The sequence below is a fragment of the Styela clava genome, chromosome 3, assembly GCF_964204865.1.
Source record: "Styela clava chromosome 3, kaStyClav1.hap1.2, whole genome shotgun sequence".
In the NCBI taxonomy this organism is placed as follows: domain Eukaryota; kingdom Metazoa; phylum Chordata; class Ascidiacea; order Stolidobranchia; family Styelidae; genus Styela; species Styela clava.
The window spans coordinates 17,941,858-17,962,424 of NC_135252.1; the positions used below are offsets into that span (position 1 = coordinate 17,941,858).

General features: G+C 35.1%; 2 protein-coding genes and 1 long non-coding RNA gene across 5 annotated transcripts; all 3 read right to left on the reverse strand.

The window, feature by feature from the left end:
- Positions 1 to 7,297: 7,297 nt before the first annotated feature.
- LOC144420980 (receptor-type tyrosine-protein phosphatase epsilon-like) lies at positions 7,298 to 11,698 on the reverse strand. 3 transcript variants are annotated; one of them, XR_013474836.1, is made up of 4 exons: positions 11,063 to 11,698; positions 10,823 to 10,958; positions 10,487 to 10,622; positions 7,298 to 10,273 (listed from the first exon to the last, which is right to left on the reverse strand). XR_013474836.1 is itself a non-coding variant. In XM_078110950.1 (3 exons), exons 1-3 carry the CDS (start codon positions 11,113 to 11,115, stop codon positions 10,542 to 10,544), a joined length of 270 nt encoding a protein of 89 aa, XP_077967076.1. In that variant the 5' UTR covers positions 11,116 to 11,698; the 3' UTR covers positions 7,298 to 10,541. The 3 variants fall into 3 exon arrangements, 1 of the variants encoding a protein (XP_077967076.1); XR_013474835.1 differs by having other exon boundaries at positions 10,483 to 10,622; XM_078110950.1 differs by having other exon boundaries at positions 7,298 to 10,622.
- Positions 11,219 to 12,419, reverse strand: LOC144420896 (receptor-type tyrosine-protein phosphatase epsilon-like). The gene is made up of 4 exons (XM_078110729.1): positions 12,288 to 12,419; positions 12,139 to 12,215; positions 11,890 to 12,012; positions 11,219 to 11,257 (listed from the first exon to the last, which is right to left on the reverse strand). The coding sequence occupies exons 2-4, from the start codon at positions 12,187 to 12,189 to the stop codon at positions 11,219 to 11,221; spliced, it is 213 nt and encodes a 70-aa protein (XP_077966855.1). The 5' UTR covers positions 12,190 to 12,215; positions 12,288 to 12,419.
- Positions 12,420 to 17,590: 5,171 nt separating this feature from the next.
- LOC144420940 (uncharacterized) lies at positions 17,591 to 18,982 on the reverse strand. Its single transcript, XR_013474793.1, has 3 exons — positions 18,853 to 18,982; positions 18,298 to 18,460; positions 17,591 to 17,735 (listed from the first exon to the last, which is right to left on the reverse strand). It is a non-coding gene; the product is annotated as an uncharacterized LOC144420940 (long non-coding RNA).
- Positions 18,983 to 20,567: the final 1,585 nt, after the last annotated feature.

Sequence of the window (20,567 nt, forward strand, 5' to 3'; positions counted from 1 at the left end):
CGCATTACAACTTGTTCCCCAATCCTGATGCGAAATTGAATATAAGAGGTTCCCGGAAATTCAATTACCATAAGTTTACAACACATACATAAGAACTATGCAATTCGAGAGCCCTACAGCACACTAACACAAATGTATTTCTGTAATGTTTTGCCTGACCAAAATCGGACTTCCTCAGTCAATCATAATTTATAAGGTAGATTACAAAAAATATGGCATACATGTAACCAACAACAAAAAATACTTTAATTGTGTGACAGGAGACGCGAGTGACCTCGGAAGCAGCGACACCAACAACGCTAATTCACATTAGCGAATACATTTTATGTAATAATCACAAGCAGTTTACAACAAGAACAGCATAAAAAGCTACATCCATTTTATAGAAGCTATCAAACGTATTAATTTTTAAGCAATGAAGTCACAAATTAACATCGTGAGCACGAAAACACAAATAAATCAGTTATTTCTCCCTTAGAAATTTACCGGAAAAGTCAAGAAAATTAAATGAATGTACATAACATAGTGAACAGAAATATTACAATTAGTCTTTTTTTAATTTATGTGGTTATGAATTTGAACAAAGGCAATATTATTTCTAGAAACAGGACTACGACACTAACGAATGTCCGAAAACAAAACAAATAAATGATACTTATTAAATCAACTGCGATATCTAATTCACTTTCTTCTGAATTGTTTTCGAAATCCACTACCTCGAAAATCGACTTTTCCTCTATAAGTGTACTGTGATTTTTGCAGTCAATACAAAAACAAAAATCTGTGCAATTTAAGTTGATTTTAGCACACTTGCATAAATTATTTTGACTATTTTTCCTACACTTGCAGTTTGCCAAATCAAGAACTGATTGGAGGGCCACATGCTTCTTCAGTGAATCATTGTTGGGTGGAGAGTATAATCCTTATGTTTGTCAGTGTTAAATAGACGTGCCCTGGTATCATTTACATTCTTTATATCCTCTTCATACAGTGAACAAACAAATGCCCCAGATTTATTTAGTAATGCCTCGTTAACCTCAAAAGATCTTCATAGTTGAGAAAAAATGAATTGACAACCTCAATGAAGTCTACAACATGAGTTTGATGGGCAGTTCCAATTGCAGCAAAGTGCTAAAGTATTTCAATATGAATAGCCCATCTAAGCTGTTGATTTTAGGTACAGGTACTGCGGGAGTGACTTGGCTAATCCTCGGACTCGTGATAGAACTAAAATAAGGAAATCGGAATAAAATAATGGCTAACCATGACCAGGTACAAATAATACATTCCGGTATCCGCCATCTTGGTAAGCATTCTTCAAATTTTGTTCAGAAGTACTTCGCTAAATTTGCTTCGCTATTATTAATATAGAAGAATTTGAATATTCATTTTATGGGGTGATTTTTTGCGTCACTGTCTTTAAAATTGCACTAGATGAGGCTCGAACACACAACCTCCGCATCACTCCGTTACTGTCATATAAGTACGGCGCGCTAACCGATTGCGCCACTGGAGCGAACTAATTAAACAATTTTATTTATTGATTGACATCACCCTGCAGTCAGATTTGCCTCGGGGCTTACTCCATTAAATGAATTTGCCGACCGCATTTTTTCGCTCAATTTATACATTTCTAGGTAGCATATTTTTTTTGAGGGTTTTTAATAGAACAGCGGAAGGACGGTTGTGTATCTTAGATTTGAGTATGCTCATTTGGGTTTTCCTTCAATCGGCAACGCATATTGCGAAGATCAAATGAGATATTTATCTTTCCATGTTTCCATAAAAAATATAAAGTATATAAATATTTAAACAACTAACATGAAGGCATTACTATTCAAATCATTTCAGTGTCAGTGCGATAGATAATTTCGCATAATTATTAAACCGGTCGAAGTAAATATGAAATGAAATTAACACCTCGAAACAATGCAAAATTAAATGCCAATTTATTGAAAATAGCGTGAGACTTAACGCTCACAAAATTTTTTTTTTGCGATACACTTATTACGGAGTACATTAATTCAAATTTAGGTCAAAGCAGTAGGAATATAGTAAGGACGTTCTCGCGGAATTGATAAAACCCCCCCTCCCTAATTGTCAGAAGAGATAAATCAGGGGCGGTAAAGGGCAATTGTGAATTTTCGGAAAGTCAGAATTATTGCAAAACTTGTTTTGTTTGTTCATATGCAAACATAACATTCATCTCCCTGGCACTTCTGCTGGAAGAGGAGCATGGCGGCAGAGGTCGATTTCGCGATGATATGCTGTTTGTGTTACACGTTTTATATCAGCCGCGGACCGACTGACTGATCGTAGCAACTATTCATGTGAGTAATTAGAATAATTTACCGGAATTCAAGTTTGACGACGTGACAGAATATGCCTGAAGATTTGTTAGAAATGGAAGGGATTTACAACTTTTTCTGTGGATCGTTTATCCATAATTACAGGGGGCAAGTCACCGATAAAAGTCAGTAGGATTTGAGACGAATGCGATAATAATATAGGAAATGCTGTAGGAGGGCGTCGATACAAAAAGTTGAAGAACCAATGGTCAAGTCTAGTGTACGTGGACAATCTGATTTCGACCGCGATCGCCTAAAATCTTCAAAATAGCTCGCGATCGACAACTCGTTAAAAAGGTCGAAAACACACGAGTTCTGAATAGGCAGATAAACTGCATACACGCAAATAAAAATAAGCTCAGTTGTTTGGGCGCATTTCTAAAGAAGTTGGAATTTGTATTTTTTATATTCAATTTAATTTGTTAATTTGATTATGTGATTGTACCCGAAGTAAAGGTTTCAACATATATTTAAGATTCATCCAAATCGTACAATTCAAATCTCAGGCCTGAATAATTTTTTGTCGCAAGCTGGGCCGCAGCCTGGATTTTCAAAAGGGGGTTTCAAATTCAGAATAATGATCTTTTTTGCGCACGGTAAATTATACATACGGACTCATTTCAATTGTCTTCCTTATTAATTTAGTTGTGCCAATTTAACCCGCTGTTGTTTCGACAAAATAATAGCATTATTACTCTGGAATACTACTGCAATATGTGGACATAAAAGTGTGTCGTAAAGTGTCCGATCACGCTACTCTCGGAGTGAGACAATAACTTCAGCATACTGAAGAACTTTCTGTAGAATCGTTCGTCAGACAAGGCAAGCGGTATTCGGCACCTTCATTTATAAACCTTGACATCAGCAAATCTCGCATTTGTTACGTAACTCTGTCAGGATCTATCAAATACTGTATGAGTATGACGTATTTTGCGCATGTAGAGTACTATATTCTTTCTGTTTCGAAACACACAACAAGCGCTGCATGAGACTGATCCAAGGTGATTTTTTGGGGTATGTTATTAAATTTACCCGACATCAGACTAGATCGCCCAGATTGACTATTCGATAGGGTTCCATTACATTTGAACCCATGACAATTGCACCTGTATGCTATTGCACCTATGGAACTTTTTTTGTTTCACGGATAGTTAAACCCATACTAACCCTAACCCATGGGTTTTAGCACCCGCATATAGATTGAACCCGTGGATATACGCATGGGTTCAAATGTACGGTCACCATTCGATAGCGATCGACTGGCTGAACACCCCTGGTCTAGTCACCTAGTACAATGGTTCCCGACCAAGCGCCCGTGAGTGGAAGGGTTGCGAAAGTCCACGAATGCACTAGTAACGGGCGCAGCTACAACAGTAGGTTTCCGAGCAACAGAGATTAACAGACTTGTCCATAGCCATAGGACATATTTTTCTGACCCATTCCCATCCCATAACAACTAGGCCTGTCCTATCCCACGGGATTCCCATTGGAATAAAATTAAATAAAAGTTGCTAAATTTAGGTTTGGCGTCTATTAAATAGGACTACATATACGAAGAGACATGCAAAGCAACAAAATTTACGGACTTGGTCAACTTTATATTCATACTATTATATATACATGTGCCCATCAGCCCCTTCACGAAGTATATTGTTAATGCTGAGTATATTTTGCTCTTTATAATCAACAAGAGAGCTATGCTCAAATATATTGACACGAAATCCATAATGAAATGTTTTTTTTTGCGCTAAAGATTTGGTTTCTGCGAGACTAACTACTTATACTAATGTTTTACCATCATTTCCCCGAAAATCATACAATTTTCGTGTCCCACGTATCTCATGGGAAATACGGTGACCGTCCATCTGAACCCACGTACATTTGAACCCATGTGTATATCTGCGGGTGTAATCTATATGTGGGTGCTAAAACCCATGGGTTAGGGTTAGTAGGGGTTCAAATATCCACAAAACCCAAAAAAATTCCATAGTTGCAATAGTGAGCAGGTGCAATTGTCGTGGGTTCAAATGTACGGGAACCGGGAAATACAAATTTTGGGATCCCCCAAAACAGAAACTGCAGTTTCGATTCATCCGCTCTTGTAACTTGCGCACTGCGCATCGCACACACACACTCGGCGGGTCTCAAAATTCTCTCGCTTTACAAAAATCTAGATCACAATATCAATAATTGATTGATAACTCGCTAATTATACGACATAATTCGCCCAAAATCAATAGGATTCTGGTCCGAGATAAGATGAATGCACATGCAAAATCTGGAGCAGATTCAATCTTGCTTTCGCGTGCATCTAACAAACATACAGACAAATACCTATCAACATATTTACCGATTAAAAGCGATAAGTAATAATACACACAATTAGTCACCGACATTCGAAAATACTACACAATATATGAAAATCAATATTAAATCTTTTTCATGTCACATTTTTGTTTACGATGTTGATTTCATTGCAAGTCTAGTCAAAGTCAATCTGGCATAAAACACCAAATTTTTTTGTCACCGGGTCCTGATTGTTCATTCCGTTAGAATTTGATCCAGGTTGATAGACCGCGATGGCAACACCGGTATAATATCCGCCACTTCTAGGGTAGTTTTTCGCCCATTTCACGTAAGGTGCTTGTTCGGATCCGTTTGAGAGATAGACAATTCCACTCTGAATATATTATAAAAACAAGATTGTAGTGTATACAAAAACTAAGATTTTATTAAAACCCATCACAGCCGGATGGCATATATTTAGAAATTATAATTAGTAATTTATTTATTATCTTGAGAAAAAAAACATAATTAAAAAAAAAACAAATAGTATTATATCTGCGTGGATTATTTCCGCGTGGGAATTGGCCAGTTATATAAATAGGACGGGATTGAACTCGAGCGAGTCATATCGATTCATGCGTCATAATAGGAAAATGTGATGTCTTACATTTCATATACGGAAGCCCTACATGTATGAATGTCTACTCTGCTACATGTTTAAGAAGCATAAAATCGATGCGAATCGGATATGACGTGTTAATGTATCACTGATCCAAGACAGATCCTACTCTGATCCGTAAAAAAAAAAAAAAAAATAGGAAAATCTACCTTAATACAACCAAATACACAAAGAATATATACTATCACATTACGAAATGTGCTATGCAGTAGTAGGAAGATATACTATCACATTACGTCTCGTCAGCAGTCGCAGTTATTCGTTAGAGAGTGTCCTTTGGCAAATAGAGAACAAAAAATTTGTTCCTAGCCATTCAGATGCAAATGATTTAGTGGAATCGGACATTTCTTATGTCGCACAACCTGACGCGAAGACACGACCTACCCAAACATAACACGTCTTCACTATGCGACGGCGTAAGCTATAAGTCCTCTTACGGTCTCATTCTGTTGCTATAACAAATAGGAAATCAACCATACCAAACATGCGAGACTGCTATTATGATAAAAAATGACGCGATCGGCAGGAATTGAAAAAGGTTGATTGTTTATTTACAAACTGATGCTTACTCTCGCATAAGCGTGACGTCGTACGAATAATGGTCCAGGAGCGCCATCTAGCGTGTAGAAAACAAAACAAAGCTTCCAACGAGCCCTGACTGATGTATCAGGCGTTATTGGTTAACGAGAAATTATAAATTGAAAAAAAAATTGGGCTTAGATGTGTCGGCAGCGTTGGGTTAATGTCTACCTTTTGGTTTCTAGTTATTCCAGTCCAAACTTCGATAACCGTAGATGAGTCTCCTTTACTTGCAATCCAAGGTCGAAAATAATTTAATAAATTGTCCAAGTGAGATGCTTACTAAGAAGTGCTTAGTAACATGGACATTATTGACACTGTTATCGAATTTGTTTTGTCTACGGCAGAAATGTTTATGTTTAGAAATAATTACTTATTGTAATTGATTCAATTGTATAATTATATATTCGTAAATAGTGAAATATATCATAGTATAGTATTTTTAAATTTGAATTGATCAAAGGCGCAAAAGACCACTGAAGTTATAAGCGCCATAAAACATATAACAACAACAACATGTCTTAAAGATTTTCTTTTTCTTTAGAAAAGTTTCAGTTAATTTGCATACGGTAAAAATACGGCAATAAAATTAGCTGTTATCAATTTTACGTGGTGGTTGCTAAAGTAACAATCTCAAATTATTCATAAAATTTTTACATAGTTTCAGTGAAACACTAATTTAACCTTATGCATTGAAATTAACAAATGTACTTTATGGCCAATACGGAAAAGAATATTTGTATAGTAAACCCCTGCTGGAAACTACAAAGTCTGGCGATATGTTTGAAATCGTAAATTACATTTTTGAAAGCATAAGAAAAAACGTGGCTGGATCAGGATGGATGCTTTAAAACAATTCCGGGTTTGCTGCTCTCCGTCACGAACTTAGATCGGATCATGAGGGTTTATGTGTTATAATTTGATGCATTTTACATTTTGGTAATCAAACACTAGACTAGTGTCAAGTACTGTAAGCGTAACAAAACAACATTTTGAGGGTATCGGCCAGTTTTAACTAAATTATGGGTATGGAAATTTCTCCGAAGTAAATAATCACCGATTTGGTTTTGTAATGTGGTCGTGTAATGGAAGTTTCCCCGACCTTTGACTTTCATTGTTTTGATTTTGGTCGCTCTGACAAACATTGCAAATATTCAGACTTGTGTAGGGCGATAGACTGGTACGTTGCTCGTTTCAAAGGCCTTCGAATGGCATTTCACTGGTGATGGTGGTATTTTAGTGCTTCTAAAGTTATACCATATTGTCAAGTGATCTATTATTAACGTTATTCCGCCTTCACATTGCCGTTACCATACCTAACTTAGTCCCAAAAGCCTATTTAACATACAAAAATGGAATCACTCAGAGATGCTTTTTTATGACTTGGTTCTCCAAGAACTTTTCTTTCCACCAGCTGGAGAAGGATGCAAAACATTTCATTGAAAGGTGATATTTAAACATATATGGTTGAAGAATGTCAGGGGACTGGGAGACCTGCGTGACTACCCGTACCGTATCCCATGGTTCAAAGACTAATAGATAGCGACTAAGTTAAGACTAAAGTGGTGCGTTTAGTATAGAAACAAATGAAATGCAGGGGCAGTTTAAAAAGTCTTTTAAATACATTCTTGGAAACATTGCACAAACTACAGCAATCTGTGATTATGAACAGATAAATATTTTTTTCAGATACATTCATGATGGTTCAGTCGTCAATCTTGGTTCAACGCTAGATTTCAAAGCCAAGTGCTATAGATAAGTTCAGGAGTCTCTGCCACCACATCATCTACAAATAGTGGTGTCACTGGATAGCCACCAAGTCTCTGATACAATTTGTAAATTACATAAAATTACAAGACCAATGATGCTATAGTGATAAACATGGTCTAAAAATTGTTACATATTCATCAGAAATACTGGTATTTGTTGCCATATCGTTGGACTAACCAAGTCTATCCATCAGGGAAATAAAAGATTTGAGGGAGAGAGAAAAGATGAGAGGGAATAAAAGATTTTCCGCTGAGCCAAGCATGTACAAGCCTTCCCCAGCATTGGTAACAATCTATATGGAGGGAACAAAATGGATCAAACAGTTTTGTCGTCTGTAGTTGGTGCTAAGCCCACAAAGTTAGATCGAGCCAGAGTTCCAATCATACCGGTTCAACCGAAAACTGTCGGGTATCTGATAGGTTTTACAATATAGTTTATTCATTCAGTGTAGAAATAGAATATAACAGAATATAAAAAAATATATGATGAAGGAACAAGCAAGTAAATCCAAGAAAATTACTACAAATTATACAGTTTTCCAGATATTGTGTTGTATAGGATAAAAATACACACCAGATATATGCTTTTAGGCACAACAAACAAGAACCATGAAAGCAATGAAACGTCGAAATAATAGAATTAAATTCATTTCACAATTCCATTCACAGACATAATGTATCACAATGATTTTACTGTTGAGTTATTTTATTAAAGCTGCCTGGTTTCATCTCCTGATAATATGGAAGAATTGCGCTCACTGAGCACTACCTCATTGTTATATAGTCGGATGGGCAAACACCCACCACTTGGTTCGGTTCTAAGTTATCAGGTGATTATGAACAAGTTGTAATTTATATGACAGTGATAAATGCAAAACAACCTAACAAAATAAGGATATTTATCACACAAGACAGTTACTACCAAGTAAAGGGTCAACTTCTGGTATCAGGAGCAGCTTAGTTAGCAAATATGACACCAATGCTGGAAGAAGTATGTGTTTTCTCATTTTGAATTACGTTCAAAGTGTTGCCCGATTCTAAATCTCGTTAATTTTCTCGTGCCCTTATATTATTATTATTTCTTTTTCTAGTAGGTAGCCGCGTACTTTTTGAAATCTATTTTAAGTTATGCTCGACTTCCAGTTTTCTCTGCATTTTGTTTGTATGTTGACTTTTTGTGTTGTTTTATGAACCATAATAAAATGATGATGATGCTTGCTTACATTTTTCTGCTGTCTGACAAAGCGCTGTCATTTTCATCAGAAGCACTTAAGGTAGTTTCAACTAAAGAGTCTGGGGTCAGATCTGGTTGGATCCCTGATAATCCTTTCTCACTCCGCATGTCTCTGTATCAAAGGAAGTATCTGGTGACAGATTCTGTTAAATTAGGATTTAAAGTTAAATTATGGCACATAAGTAATCCTTACCTAACAATTTGACGGTGCTTTTTTGTTGGGCGACAAGAATGTGATATAGAGTCAAGGTATTCATCAGTTGGTCCATCGCCTCCATGAAAATGCATGATGGAACGCATTGCTTGTATGGAAATTTATTTCATATGAGAATTAACATATTGAATATATCATAGGTTTGAAAACAATATTTATGTTGGCCTACCTCGGTACACACATAGGTATTTCCGGTGATTTTTCCTAGATTGAATTGACTGTGAGGCCTGTTGCATTCCTTTATCCACCTTATTGCTTTTTGGCGGTCAATATGTGGCTTCGGAAAAGGTACAAAGCTTCCTCCATTTGAACGGTTGCGGTACCGTACAGGTTGTCAGACAGGCAAATACCATACCGGTAGGCGATATGCGCAGCGTTTTACACATAGTTAGCCTACCAAAAAGATTCACTAATAGATTCTGTTTGAAAAAGACAAAGATCTGCCTAAAACGCCAGCAACCTGTGCGAAACGCGTCTAAAGTTGTCTGAGCGACTCTTCAGCGAATAATGTTTGTTTACATCTGCTCGCTTGTGATTGGTTGAAAATACGGATGTTTTGATGTCGGGGAAAGGTCCTACAATGCTCTTTCCAAATTTCTGTTTTCACTATTCATGCCAGTTTTAAAATATTCGTGCAATTTTATAAACTCAAAGGCTTTGTATTTGATTGGATGCACTGATTTCCTGTCTAAAACTAAAAAAAGATATAGGTGATGATTCGAATATATATTTTCAATTTTTTCATTCACTAGCCCCAAACATACTTTGAATTTGAATGAACTAGTACTTGCCTGTTTATGCCTAGCCTCAATCTGGCAACATTAAATTTTTTAGCACGTCGCTCTCTTTTTTTGGCGGATGTAGGGGAAGGACGCCAGTGACATAGTTCTGGACTTTTCGATTCGTAAGTGATTATATTTCTATGTTTTATTTAGCCTTTATTTGGAGTGATAGTCATACAAATAGATCAAACTGTGAGTAACTGCAGAATAAACTGACCTTCTGATATCCATTACTAGAATAATAAGGTCTCGACAACAAGGGTTGAATTGGTCTGTTTAGAATCGGACTTTCCAAGTGTTTTTTGGCATTCCATGCACATCGAATCATACTATATCTCTCCATATTCGGTAGTTGGGTACATCGACAGCCTGGGTCCGTGACCTGAAAGAGTTGGGACCGCTGAACTAAGGCTGACTCGCGTTAGCGTTACACTGTTTCCCTATTATAAATCGCCATCGGCGTGCTCGCTCAATTATAGAAATTATAAACGACTTTTGATTTGAATATAAGGAAGATACACATGTAATATGTGCATATCGATACATTCAGATTCGTTCGCAATTCATGAATACGTACAGTAAGTACTGTACCTACGTGCAGGTTATAACCAATCTATGGTGGACCTTTTGGCCCACACGGCTCTGAAGTCTCATTTATTTTCGAAGTTGGAATATATCTCAAACGACTTCATGTAGTTGCAGATTGCGGTATGACAAATTTTGTATTGCTCCTGCAATCATAATATATATCGTTATTTTAGTTTTTGTGACAATAATAAAGGCATCTGAATATACAGAGAAAGATAATATAAGTTATATTTGAGTTTTTGCATTAAACAACCTATGTAAAAGTTTCAACACAGTTGTGTAAATTGATTCTTATATAAACTTTTCTGAAATCCACCAAGAAATATCATTTAGAAGAATTTACCAATGTCTGAACCATTCCTTGTCTACAATCACGCAAATCTTTTACTGCTCGGAAAACATCAACTTTATTCGCGTGGTTCAATCCTTCTATCATATTTGCGATTGCGCAAAATGCTCCAGTGCGTCCAGCTCCGTCTCTATAATAATAAAAAGCAAAAAATATATGTCTAATACAAATTTTTGAAATTTGTTTTTATCACGTGATAGTTATTACGATGGAAAATTACACAAATTAACTTACGTGCAGTGAATAAGACAAGCTGATCCCTGCACACTTCTTGTATTTCCATGCATCTCCCCTGTGATATCCAAAATAATGCTTCTATCTTCAGGGCATTGTTCATTGCTCCAGTCGGAATATTGTATTTGAGTAACATGAATATGAATTTAAAACTTGTTACTCATAAATATTGGTAGATTTGAACTGTCCTTTAAACTTCAACAAAAATTTTATAAAATATAACCACGAAGCATCTATTTGTATGTTTTTATAATATCGAATTCGATTTTCGTCATAAACAGATATCAGAATCGTATTTATATAACATAGAATAAAAAACTTAAATGTACAATTTGTGTGTAGTTCAACCTCCTGACTTTCTCTGAACACTTTAAAAATTCGATGAGATATCGATTCATTCATATTTTCTTTCATCAAAGTAACAGAAATGTTTTCCTTTAACGTAGCGCGGACATCATGTGGCCAATACTGAATACACTAGTGTGTAAGGAAGTAGTGCATCATCTTTTTTAGTATTAAAACCGTGTAGTAATAAGTATTAATCAGTTACATATGCATTATATGATGAAATGACGAAAAGGTTACTCGCTGACATCATTTGAACTGCCGCAATGTAGGCCATCATTATGAACCACAGGTCAAAGGTCACGGTTTTACGAAAAATAATAATAGGCAAGAAGTTGTATTTTGTTACACCGAGTCCGGGGTGGAAACTGATTAAAAGCCTATAACGTCTCATGTGCTCATGTTTTTTACTGAATATTTAGAAATCATATACTAACTCCTTCAAACTAGGTTTGTTGAAAAATATATTTACGAAAATTTACCTCCCTACATGCAAGCATGATAATAGTATTAACTCTGTTATCTAATACAGATCGCCAAAAGAATGGAATTCCTTCATTCAATGGTGCTTGTGCTGCAATCATACTTGTGATTTCGTCGTAAGTCTGAAATGAATATATATTTCATCAAAGATGTGAGTTATTACATAATTTAACATTGAATTATTTCAAACATGTGTATTCCATCTCAGTCCAAAAATTGTTTTAACAGCAATTAATTATTTGTCTTACCTCTATCCACGATGCATTTACATATGGCACACTTGCTTCATTGTTGCACATTGTCAAAACGACTGCATTATGATCGTCTGATAAAAATGCAGGAAGGACATATTTAATATAGCGCAATAAAATTATTGAATATATATAGTTCAACTCACATGGGATCACATCGTCTGATATATTGCATCTTCTATTTTCGTAACGTTTTCCCGTCAGTTTTGAACATTTCAAAGGTTCTAATATTGACAATTTCCCAAATTCAGCACAAAACTCTCTTCGTTTTTCATGGTTAAATTGAAATACATTTTATTGATATAAATACTAGTTTTACCTAGTTTTATAGATCTTTTACTCAGTTTGTTTTTGCTGTTATGAAAAAATCGCTTTTCTCGTTGCAAATGGGACCAGTTGCATTGTAATTTTCAGTAAAAAAAGATTGTACATTTCGCCAGATGGCTATTGCTTTATCTATTTCAAATTTTTCTGCGGGGTGTATGTGATTCGTTTTTGTTTTGTTTTCTGACGTCATCAAAATTAAAATTGCGCACCCTGTTCGCTTCGCGTTCGTTGCTATCTGAATGTTAGGTGAAGTCCTCGGTACGACCAGTAGTCTATTTTGTGTCCATATATATGAACTCTTATTTAAAATTCAATACCAGCTTTTTCTTATAGTTAATCTTATCTTGATATTTCTTGAAATTTGTATCTAATATCTTGTGCAATGTAATCAGTATTTTCGAACAATTAGTTTTCCAGAATCAACTCGTGTAGAAATATGTATTGGTCCTAAAGATACAAAGATTGCTCAAGTCCTAAAATCTTTTCCAAATGGCAATATCATCTCCGACTCAAATTACTGTAAACAACTGACAGTTGATGTTGGTAATCTGTTTCTTTTTATTGATTTTAATATTAGCTGAACGCTCACACAATTTTGTATCATGCCGACACGTTGGGATCTCATCTTCAACACGCATTGCAATACATCAACATTTCCTGTATCTCTTCCTTCTTCGAGCAAATAGTCGTATCCTATAAATGTTACCGTCCTACCAGCACCAGCACTAAAATAAATATTAATTTCACCCAATATTCGAAAATATTCTCTAATTTATGTTATCTTTCAATCAATCACTATCATTCTACTGCGTTAAATAATTCTCTTTAGTTTAACAGAAGAAAATATGGCAGTTACCTGTAATGCACGATCATCGGCGTATTATACCCAAACTCTTCTAGGCATTGAATCACAACTTTATGCATTCTCACAAGATTTGATGTTGTCAATGGTATACCATGGTCTGGCTAGTTAACATATTGGTATTGCAACACTTCCATTGCTATTTTCTGAAAGAGAGTTGTTTGAATCCCATTGCCATATTTACTTCCACATAACATATTTAAATATAAATTAGACTTTTATCAACCAGAAGGACTTAATAAACTCTTTGCCTGCTTATGAAATAAAATTATACATACCCCATCATTTGTTTCCACTTGAAATGTTCTTCGTACGAAGCCGGAATATTTTACTTCCTCTGAGTTGAAAACTTCAACCACTCCAAAACTTGAAATAATTCCATAATCTGGCCAGTACTTTTGACATTTTTTCTACAAATACAGAATAAAAAGTAGGCTTAATTAATTAAATCAAACAATATACAATATATATGTATGTGCTCATGCAGCAGGTTATTTATTCATTTATTCGCAGTCTTTATATATAAACATATATTATCTTTATATCAATTTTCTGTATTGCTAACGATTTTGCTTACTTTTCCCGCTTCAAAACATTTTGCCAGCAATTCAATGACTTTACATTCCTGATCAACTACCATCAGCCAAAAATCATTAACAGTTGTTGGTATAGGACCTTGAGTTGCGATGTATTTACGTGATTTAGCAGAACCCTGTTGGTGGATAAAATGTCAAATATGGAAAATTAGAAGAATGGTGTATTTAAGTAGATTATTGTATTTTAATATATAGTATTAAATAATATTTATTAAAAGTATGAATTCAGGAGTGTGAATGATAAGTTTTAAATCATAGCTGTCTTGCAAACACCACTTACATTAACGTAGCATGCAAAAATATATCTAGTGTCATTAGCTTTGATCCAAACACGAGTTTCGCCATCTGTGAGAAAGACCACAAACTTTGAGTGTTAATATCTGGATATTCCGATTTTATTTGACCCTCGTAATGTTATTTTGGAGACTTTTTTGGTATAATAATTCTTTTAAATATATTTATATCTGCAACAGTGTGGGGCGCGGTAGCTGAGTGACTGAAATTGTGATGGTATCGCAGGTGAAAACCATTGGTTCAAGTCACAGAACCTTCACACTTAGGGTGGGTAATAGCTAGAGTTACCATATTTTTTTGACTTCAAAGCGGGACGCCTCCTGTAACTTTACATTTTCCGATTTACTACATAGGCCTACATTTAAGCCATCCCGGCTGTCTTCATTGACCATATTGTCATCGAGAGTTCATGCGCATATTCTCTGTCTAAATATCGGGTTGAGGTTGAGATCGAAAAATATAAAGGAATTAAACGCTAACGATACAAATGATCCGAATTTAGATTTTTTTTATGAACAGCAAAAGGAATAAAGAATAATGAAATAGGGGGCCATTTTTAAGCATTGCGGATTTACTTATTCGCCCAAGCATGCTTTTCTGTAGACAACACCTTAAAAGAAACGTTGTTCAATGTTACATTCACGTGAACGTCCGAACAGGACCAATTAGAATTAATTTCACATGTGATACGTTCGCTAACAATGTTAGCGGGAAACAACGAATCAAACAAAATACCGCATTCACCTTCAGTAAGTACGCTAGCGGTGCGCTACACAGCAACAACAGTAACGCGAATATATATGTTCGTGTATTATGCTGGATGGCTGAACGCAAAAGCGGGACTTTGGGCTGACGTGTCGGGACGGCGGGACAAGACGCTAAAAAGCGGGACCGCCTAAAGCGGGACGTATGGTAAGCCTAGTAATAGCTAACCAGAAAGCACCTATAACTACTAGGGGTCGCTTGTGCAGACCCTTAGACAGTGTGTCATTAATAATCTTATTTAAAAATGAAAGTAACAGTATTACGTTTGTCACTAACATGGTAATATTCTTTTATAAATATTCTTCTTTTTTAATTCAGTCGCAGATGCGAAGGTGTTTGCAGACTGTATACATTATTGTAATTATTTCGTGTAAAAATGTTTACTTTTTACAAAGAAAGGTAAATTTGTTTAATCACCTGCAAAAGGTTTCTCAATCAGGAGCCCTTCACTAGCACCGAAAGAAACACTTTCTTTAGTTGGTGTAGGAATCTCAAGAAATACTCTGCAACATACAGCGATGACATGTAGGCATGCCATTTTTTAAATCACAATTCATACTGTTTATATTCAACTTTTTAAAAATAGTGTCAAAATTTTTTTTATCTTCAGCTGATATTCAGATATATATATATCCATTATCTAAATAACATACTTATGTATTTAATTAAATAATCTTGCAATGTAGAGGCGTTGTCTCCACTTGTTCCATTTATATTTAAAATACATTTAGTATAACGAACGGGGAACGTAGGACAAGAAAAGAGTACGTGGGACACGGCATTTAAGAAAACCCATACAAAAGCAATGAAGTTTACTATTGGAGAAACGAAAACTTTATTATCGTAACTGTAAGTTTCAGCGAGTGACAATCTCTTGTTATATATATGCAACATACGTATTTTTTGAATTATTCCCATTACCACTGTTGTTTTTAGCGCTAATGTCACACTTTGTTTTTACTTGATCTCCAAGAATCAGATCAATTTTCGATATATTCCGTGTACTGAAAATTTATTTTTAATAGTCGGTGTTCTACAGAATTTATTTAGTCAAATATATTTGATTAAATTGTATATAAAACAAATCCTCCAGAAGGATTGTGTTCAGTGTTTTGCAGGATATAATATCAAACTGCCATGTGTATTTGTTATGTTACGCCTACTCAAACATAATTTACTAAATTGAGGAGATTCTATGTTTTGGCAACAGAAGACATCCAACACAATAATTGCGCATAATTTTGACATAATATGATATCATGTTGCGAACGTTCAGGTATGAATCTTGCCTAGTTCTGTTCAAAACTATTGCAATATATTCATTCTCAATTTCCGAATTATTCAGTTTACCATACGCCCATTGTTGAAATCAGGCGAAGTCTTGCTCGTCTCGTTGACTTGAACGACGATAAAGTAACAACTAACAGTGTATAAGAACATGTTGATTAATAAACTAGTAGTATATGTGCATTTGTTTCATATCGTGTTACAACAAAGAAGCACGTTTAATATTATTTGTTGTATCACATTTCTTTGGGCCTGGACATGTGATATATATATCACGGATTGGGGTTACCCAAATCTCACAACTTTAATTTAAATTCTTGCATGACAGCATTATTTGTCAGTAGGCAAACTTAGGCCTCGCCAGATATTAAATTCAACTTATTTTATGTGTGCATCTCTATCCGGACCACTGAATGCATTTTACTATAGCGAAAAATATCAATTAGATAACCAAATCACCTTACAGGACCATTGGTTTCATCTGGAACGTTAATTGAAAATTCCAATATTCCAGAATTCGGTATTTCACCTCTAATGTTGCTTCACCTTTAATGTTGGATCGTGCTGTGAATTACAAACAAAAGTACAATTTTTATTCATTCTTTATAGGAGAGTGAGCAATCCGTTATTCGTTCGAATAAATCTATAATGTACTGGGCTACTTAAGTGTGGTATTTTAATTAATAAAGTAATCTACAATCTACATTTTTATAAAATCGAACCTGGCCCGCAATTGCAAGTTATTTCTTAGAGGAATGTATTAAACATTTATATTTAACTAAATAAGTTTCAAAAGAATAATTCATCAGTACAAGATTTTATATCATGTATATCGTTCATAATCGGAAATAATTTTACTTCATTGTGATATCAAATTACAAAAGCCTAAGACGGATTCGTAGAATAACTAAAGGAAAATCTGAATTAACACAAGTATCGGTGACACATTCTCCCATCGCCTCAGACTCTGGTCCAAACCCTGCACAAGTTTTAGCTTGAATAGAGACATTGTATTTTCTATTGAAAACGTTTGGAAGAACATAGGAGGTTTTCTCGGGTAGTAGAAATATTTCATTTTTTTCAAAGTCACCTTTGTAGTACGACGACACTATGGCTTTTGTTGATTTGATAACTGCTGAAATTGAATAATTTATAGTTATAGGTAATATATATATATATAATTTTTAGGTATAATTTTCATGTCACATGATGATATCCACGTTCAAATAGAAATTAATAAAAATCGCCTTGTCAAATACGCTAACTCATCCTCACCGTCCTCATCTCACCTTAACATTGGATATCTATTTCGGGTTCATTAATATAGACCAAAATACATTGTAAGACCCATCATAAGTCATCTCCAGACTTGGTTTTGTAACAGGGCCGGGTAGACCTCCAGTAGTTGCATTTCTGGTTGTGGCACTGAAGCAAGTTAACGGAGTAGTTAAGCATGGCCCAATCTAAAATAGAAGTTGAGAGTCGAGTTTTTTTAATTTTCATATATCTACAAACGTTTGCCGCAGATAGATTTTTGGGTGCTCCCGATGTATGCGAACCAAGATGGCGGACATCGGAACGTAACATGGGTAACAGGTTAGGGTTAGGCGATAATTTCTTTCCAATTTTCCTCATTTTAGTCCTATTATCAGTTCGAAGACTAGCCAAGAGCCTCCCGTAGTATTTATACCTAAAATTATGGCCTAACCCTAACCTAGTACACATATTACATTCCGATGTCCGCCATCTTGGTTCGCATACTTCGGGAGTCCCGATTTTTGTTTATTGAAAATTGCTGAATAATATATTCTGTCCAAGAGATCAGTAGTAATGCTTGTCAGTACAATATGTGGTTTTTGATTTGTAATCTTTCAATGATAGAGAGGGGCAATTAGAACTTGTTTTATTTAACCAGAGATTGTCAACTTTGCTGTAATGGCTTAAAGTCATGAACAGTTTAGTATATTTAAAAATAAACAGATTTAGTTTTATTTAGGCCAACATTCATTTTCGTTATTTACTTACTCAGAAGAATTTAAATGAGTCTTGATCAGAGCTATAGTGGTCGATGTCAATTTCTTAATCCGAGATTGAATATTTGCGATTTCTGTACGGGCTGTTTCATAAGGATGAAGTCCTAAACTTGCAGTCAGTCTGTATATTCCCGAGGAAATTGTAAAGGGAATCGCTATAACAAAATAAATTCTATAAAAAAAAGATTGTTGGTTGCTGTTTTGGTTTACAAAACTCCATCTATTTTCTAAACTTGTAATTTTCTTAAAGCGTTTACACGCCTCCAAAACCAGGGTGTCAAATTAAATTTACCCAAAATTGAGACAAACATTTTGCTACAGTGTAATATATTAAAAATGTGAATGTGGCGAAGAGTGGAAATTACTTGATAAGCTTTTAATAACACATATACATACGATTGAATTGCTGACCTTTCATGCATATAACTCCGTTACGGCATTTTGAACCAATGGCTGAGAAATGTGCGACATTGTCTGATCTAATGCATACTTGCCACATATTCCAATTAACAATACAAAAACGAATAAAAGTAATAAATTCCAATACCTGCGCTAGCTGTTGCAAGAAATGCAAACGAAACAAACCAGCAATTGCAACCAAGCATCTCAGTTGCCCCAAATTGTCATCATCAGGAAATATACGCTTCTATATAACAAAAAAGAACTGAAACTAAAATCGATCTATATAATTTAGTTGCTATGTAATAGGCTATTTACAAAAGAACCTTATATTAACATTGCAAAACTCGACTAGATTATAGTCATATGCTGCCACAATTATAGTACCAAACTCCAAACAATACACATTATAAGTATATGTTTCACACCCCACGCACTACGGATTTGACATCATTGAGAGGTTCCTGGTGATATATATACACATGACTTAGGACTAAGTAGATTAGCTCAATAATTAGCAATATGTTCGATGCTAAAAGGTCTATGCGAGTATTCCAATATGCTAGATAAGTGAAATATGAATATCGACATTAACCAACTATCAGTAAGAAATATGAGTAATCAATCTTAGTATGATTGATATGGGAAATTTGTATGATCAAATAGCGGAGATTTATTTTAAAATATCTATGCTTCAATACTTTGACTGGTGTTGAACCATAATTTATTTTCGTTCTAATAAGATTGTTTGACGCTGAACGTTATATTTTCTATCAGTCGCATAAGCTTGTCAAAAATAAGTAAAAAAAAAGTGTAAAATATATAAATAACAGTACAACCAAATGACCGTGGTATCGTCGTTAACATTGCCAGCTCACGTAAACAGGAGAAAAAATTACTCAGTTAACCAAACAGAGTTCTCTGAAAACTACAACAAACGATCATTAATGTGATAATTGTGGTTCCATATGAACATTTATCAACTCTATATTGATGTTAGGGAAAGACTATAGCAGCCTTCGAATCTTACATTCCCGAAACTAAGCAATAATAAATTACATGGAATGACTTTCTTCGATGGATCAAAAACATTCTAGACTACCTGAAGGTAAAGCATTAGGATATGACAATATTCATACCCAATTTTTGGAGGCGCCGATATAGCGGAACCTATACTCATATAAGTTATTTAAATGTTATTCCCCAATTGTTCAAAACACGCTAAAAGTTCACTTGTGTTCCAAACCTATACTCCCCACGATCTTCACATTTCAGTTCTTTTTATCATGACCATACTATTCGAAAAACTTTCACACACAAATAGGACATTCCTAACTCAATTCGTAGATCAATGCGAAATCCCGCAAGTCTCAAAACTCGGGCCAATTATTTTCATATTATTTTGTCTACGAATTTTCATCACGCCATTAAATTATTGGTCAAACTCTATGTGAATAGATTATTACGTATCGATCTTAGGATCGGTAAGTATGTTGATAGGTATTTGTCTGTTTGTCTGTCTGTCTGTTAGATGCACGCGATATCTCACGGAAGCGAGGTTAAATCTGCTCGCAATTGCATGTGCATTCATCATTGCTCGGACCAGAAGCCTATTGATTTTAGATGAATTATGTCGTGTAATTAGCGAGTTATTGATTAATTAGTGATGGGACACGCGGTGTCACTATAGGGTCAGAGTAAATGAATGGGGGCTCCCCTAACTTTCGATCGATAAGTCTTCGGTCTCCGACCGATATTCTCGTTTTTCTTTTGCCCAGTTATTTAGCCTAGGCAGCATGATATTGTAGCAAGCAGTTGCGCATACTCCACCCTCCTTCGTAGGCGGATAATGCATTCTTGCAA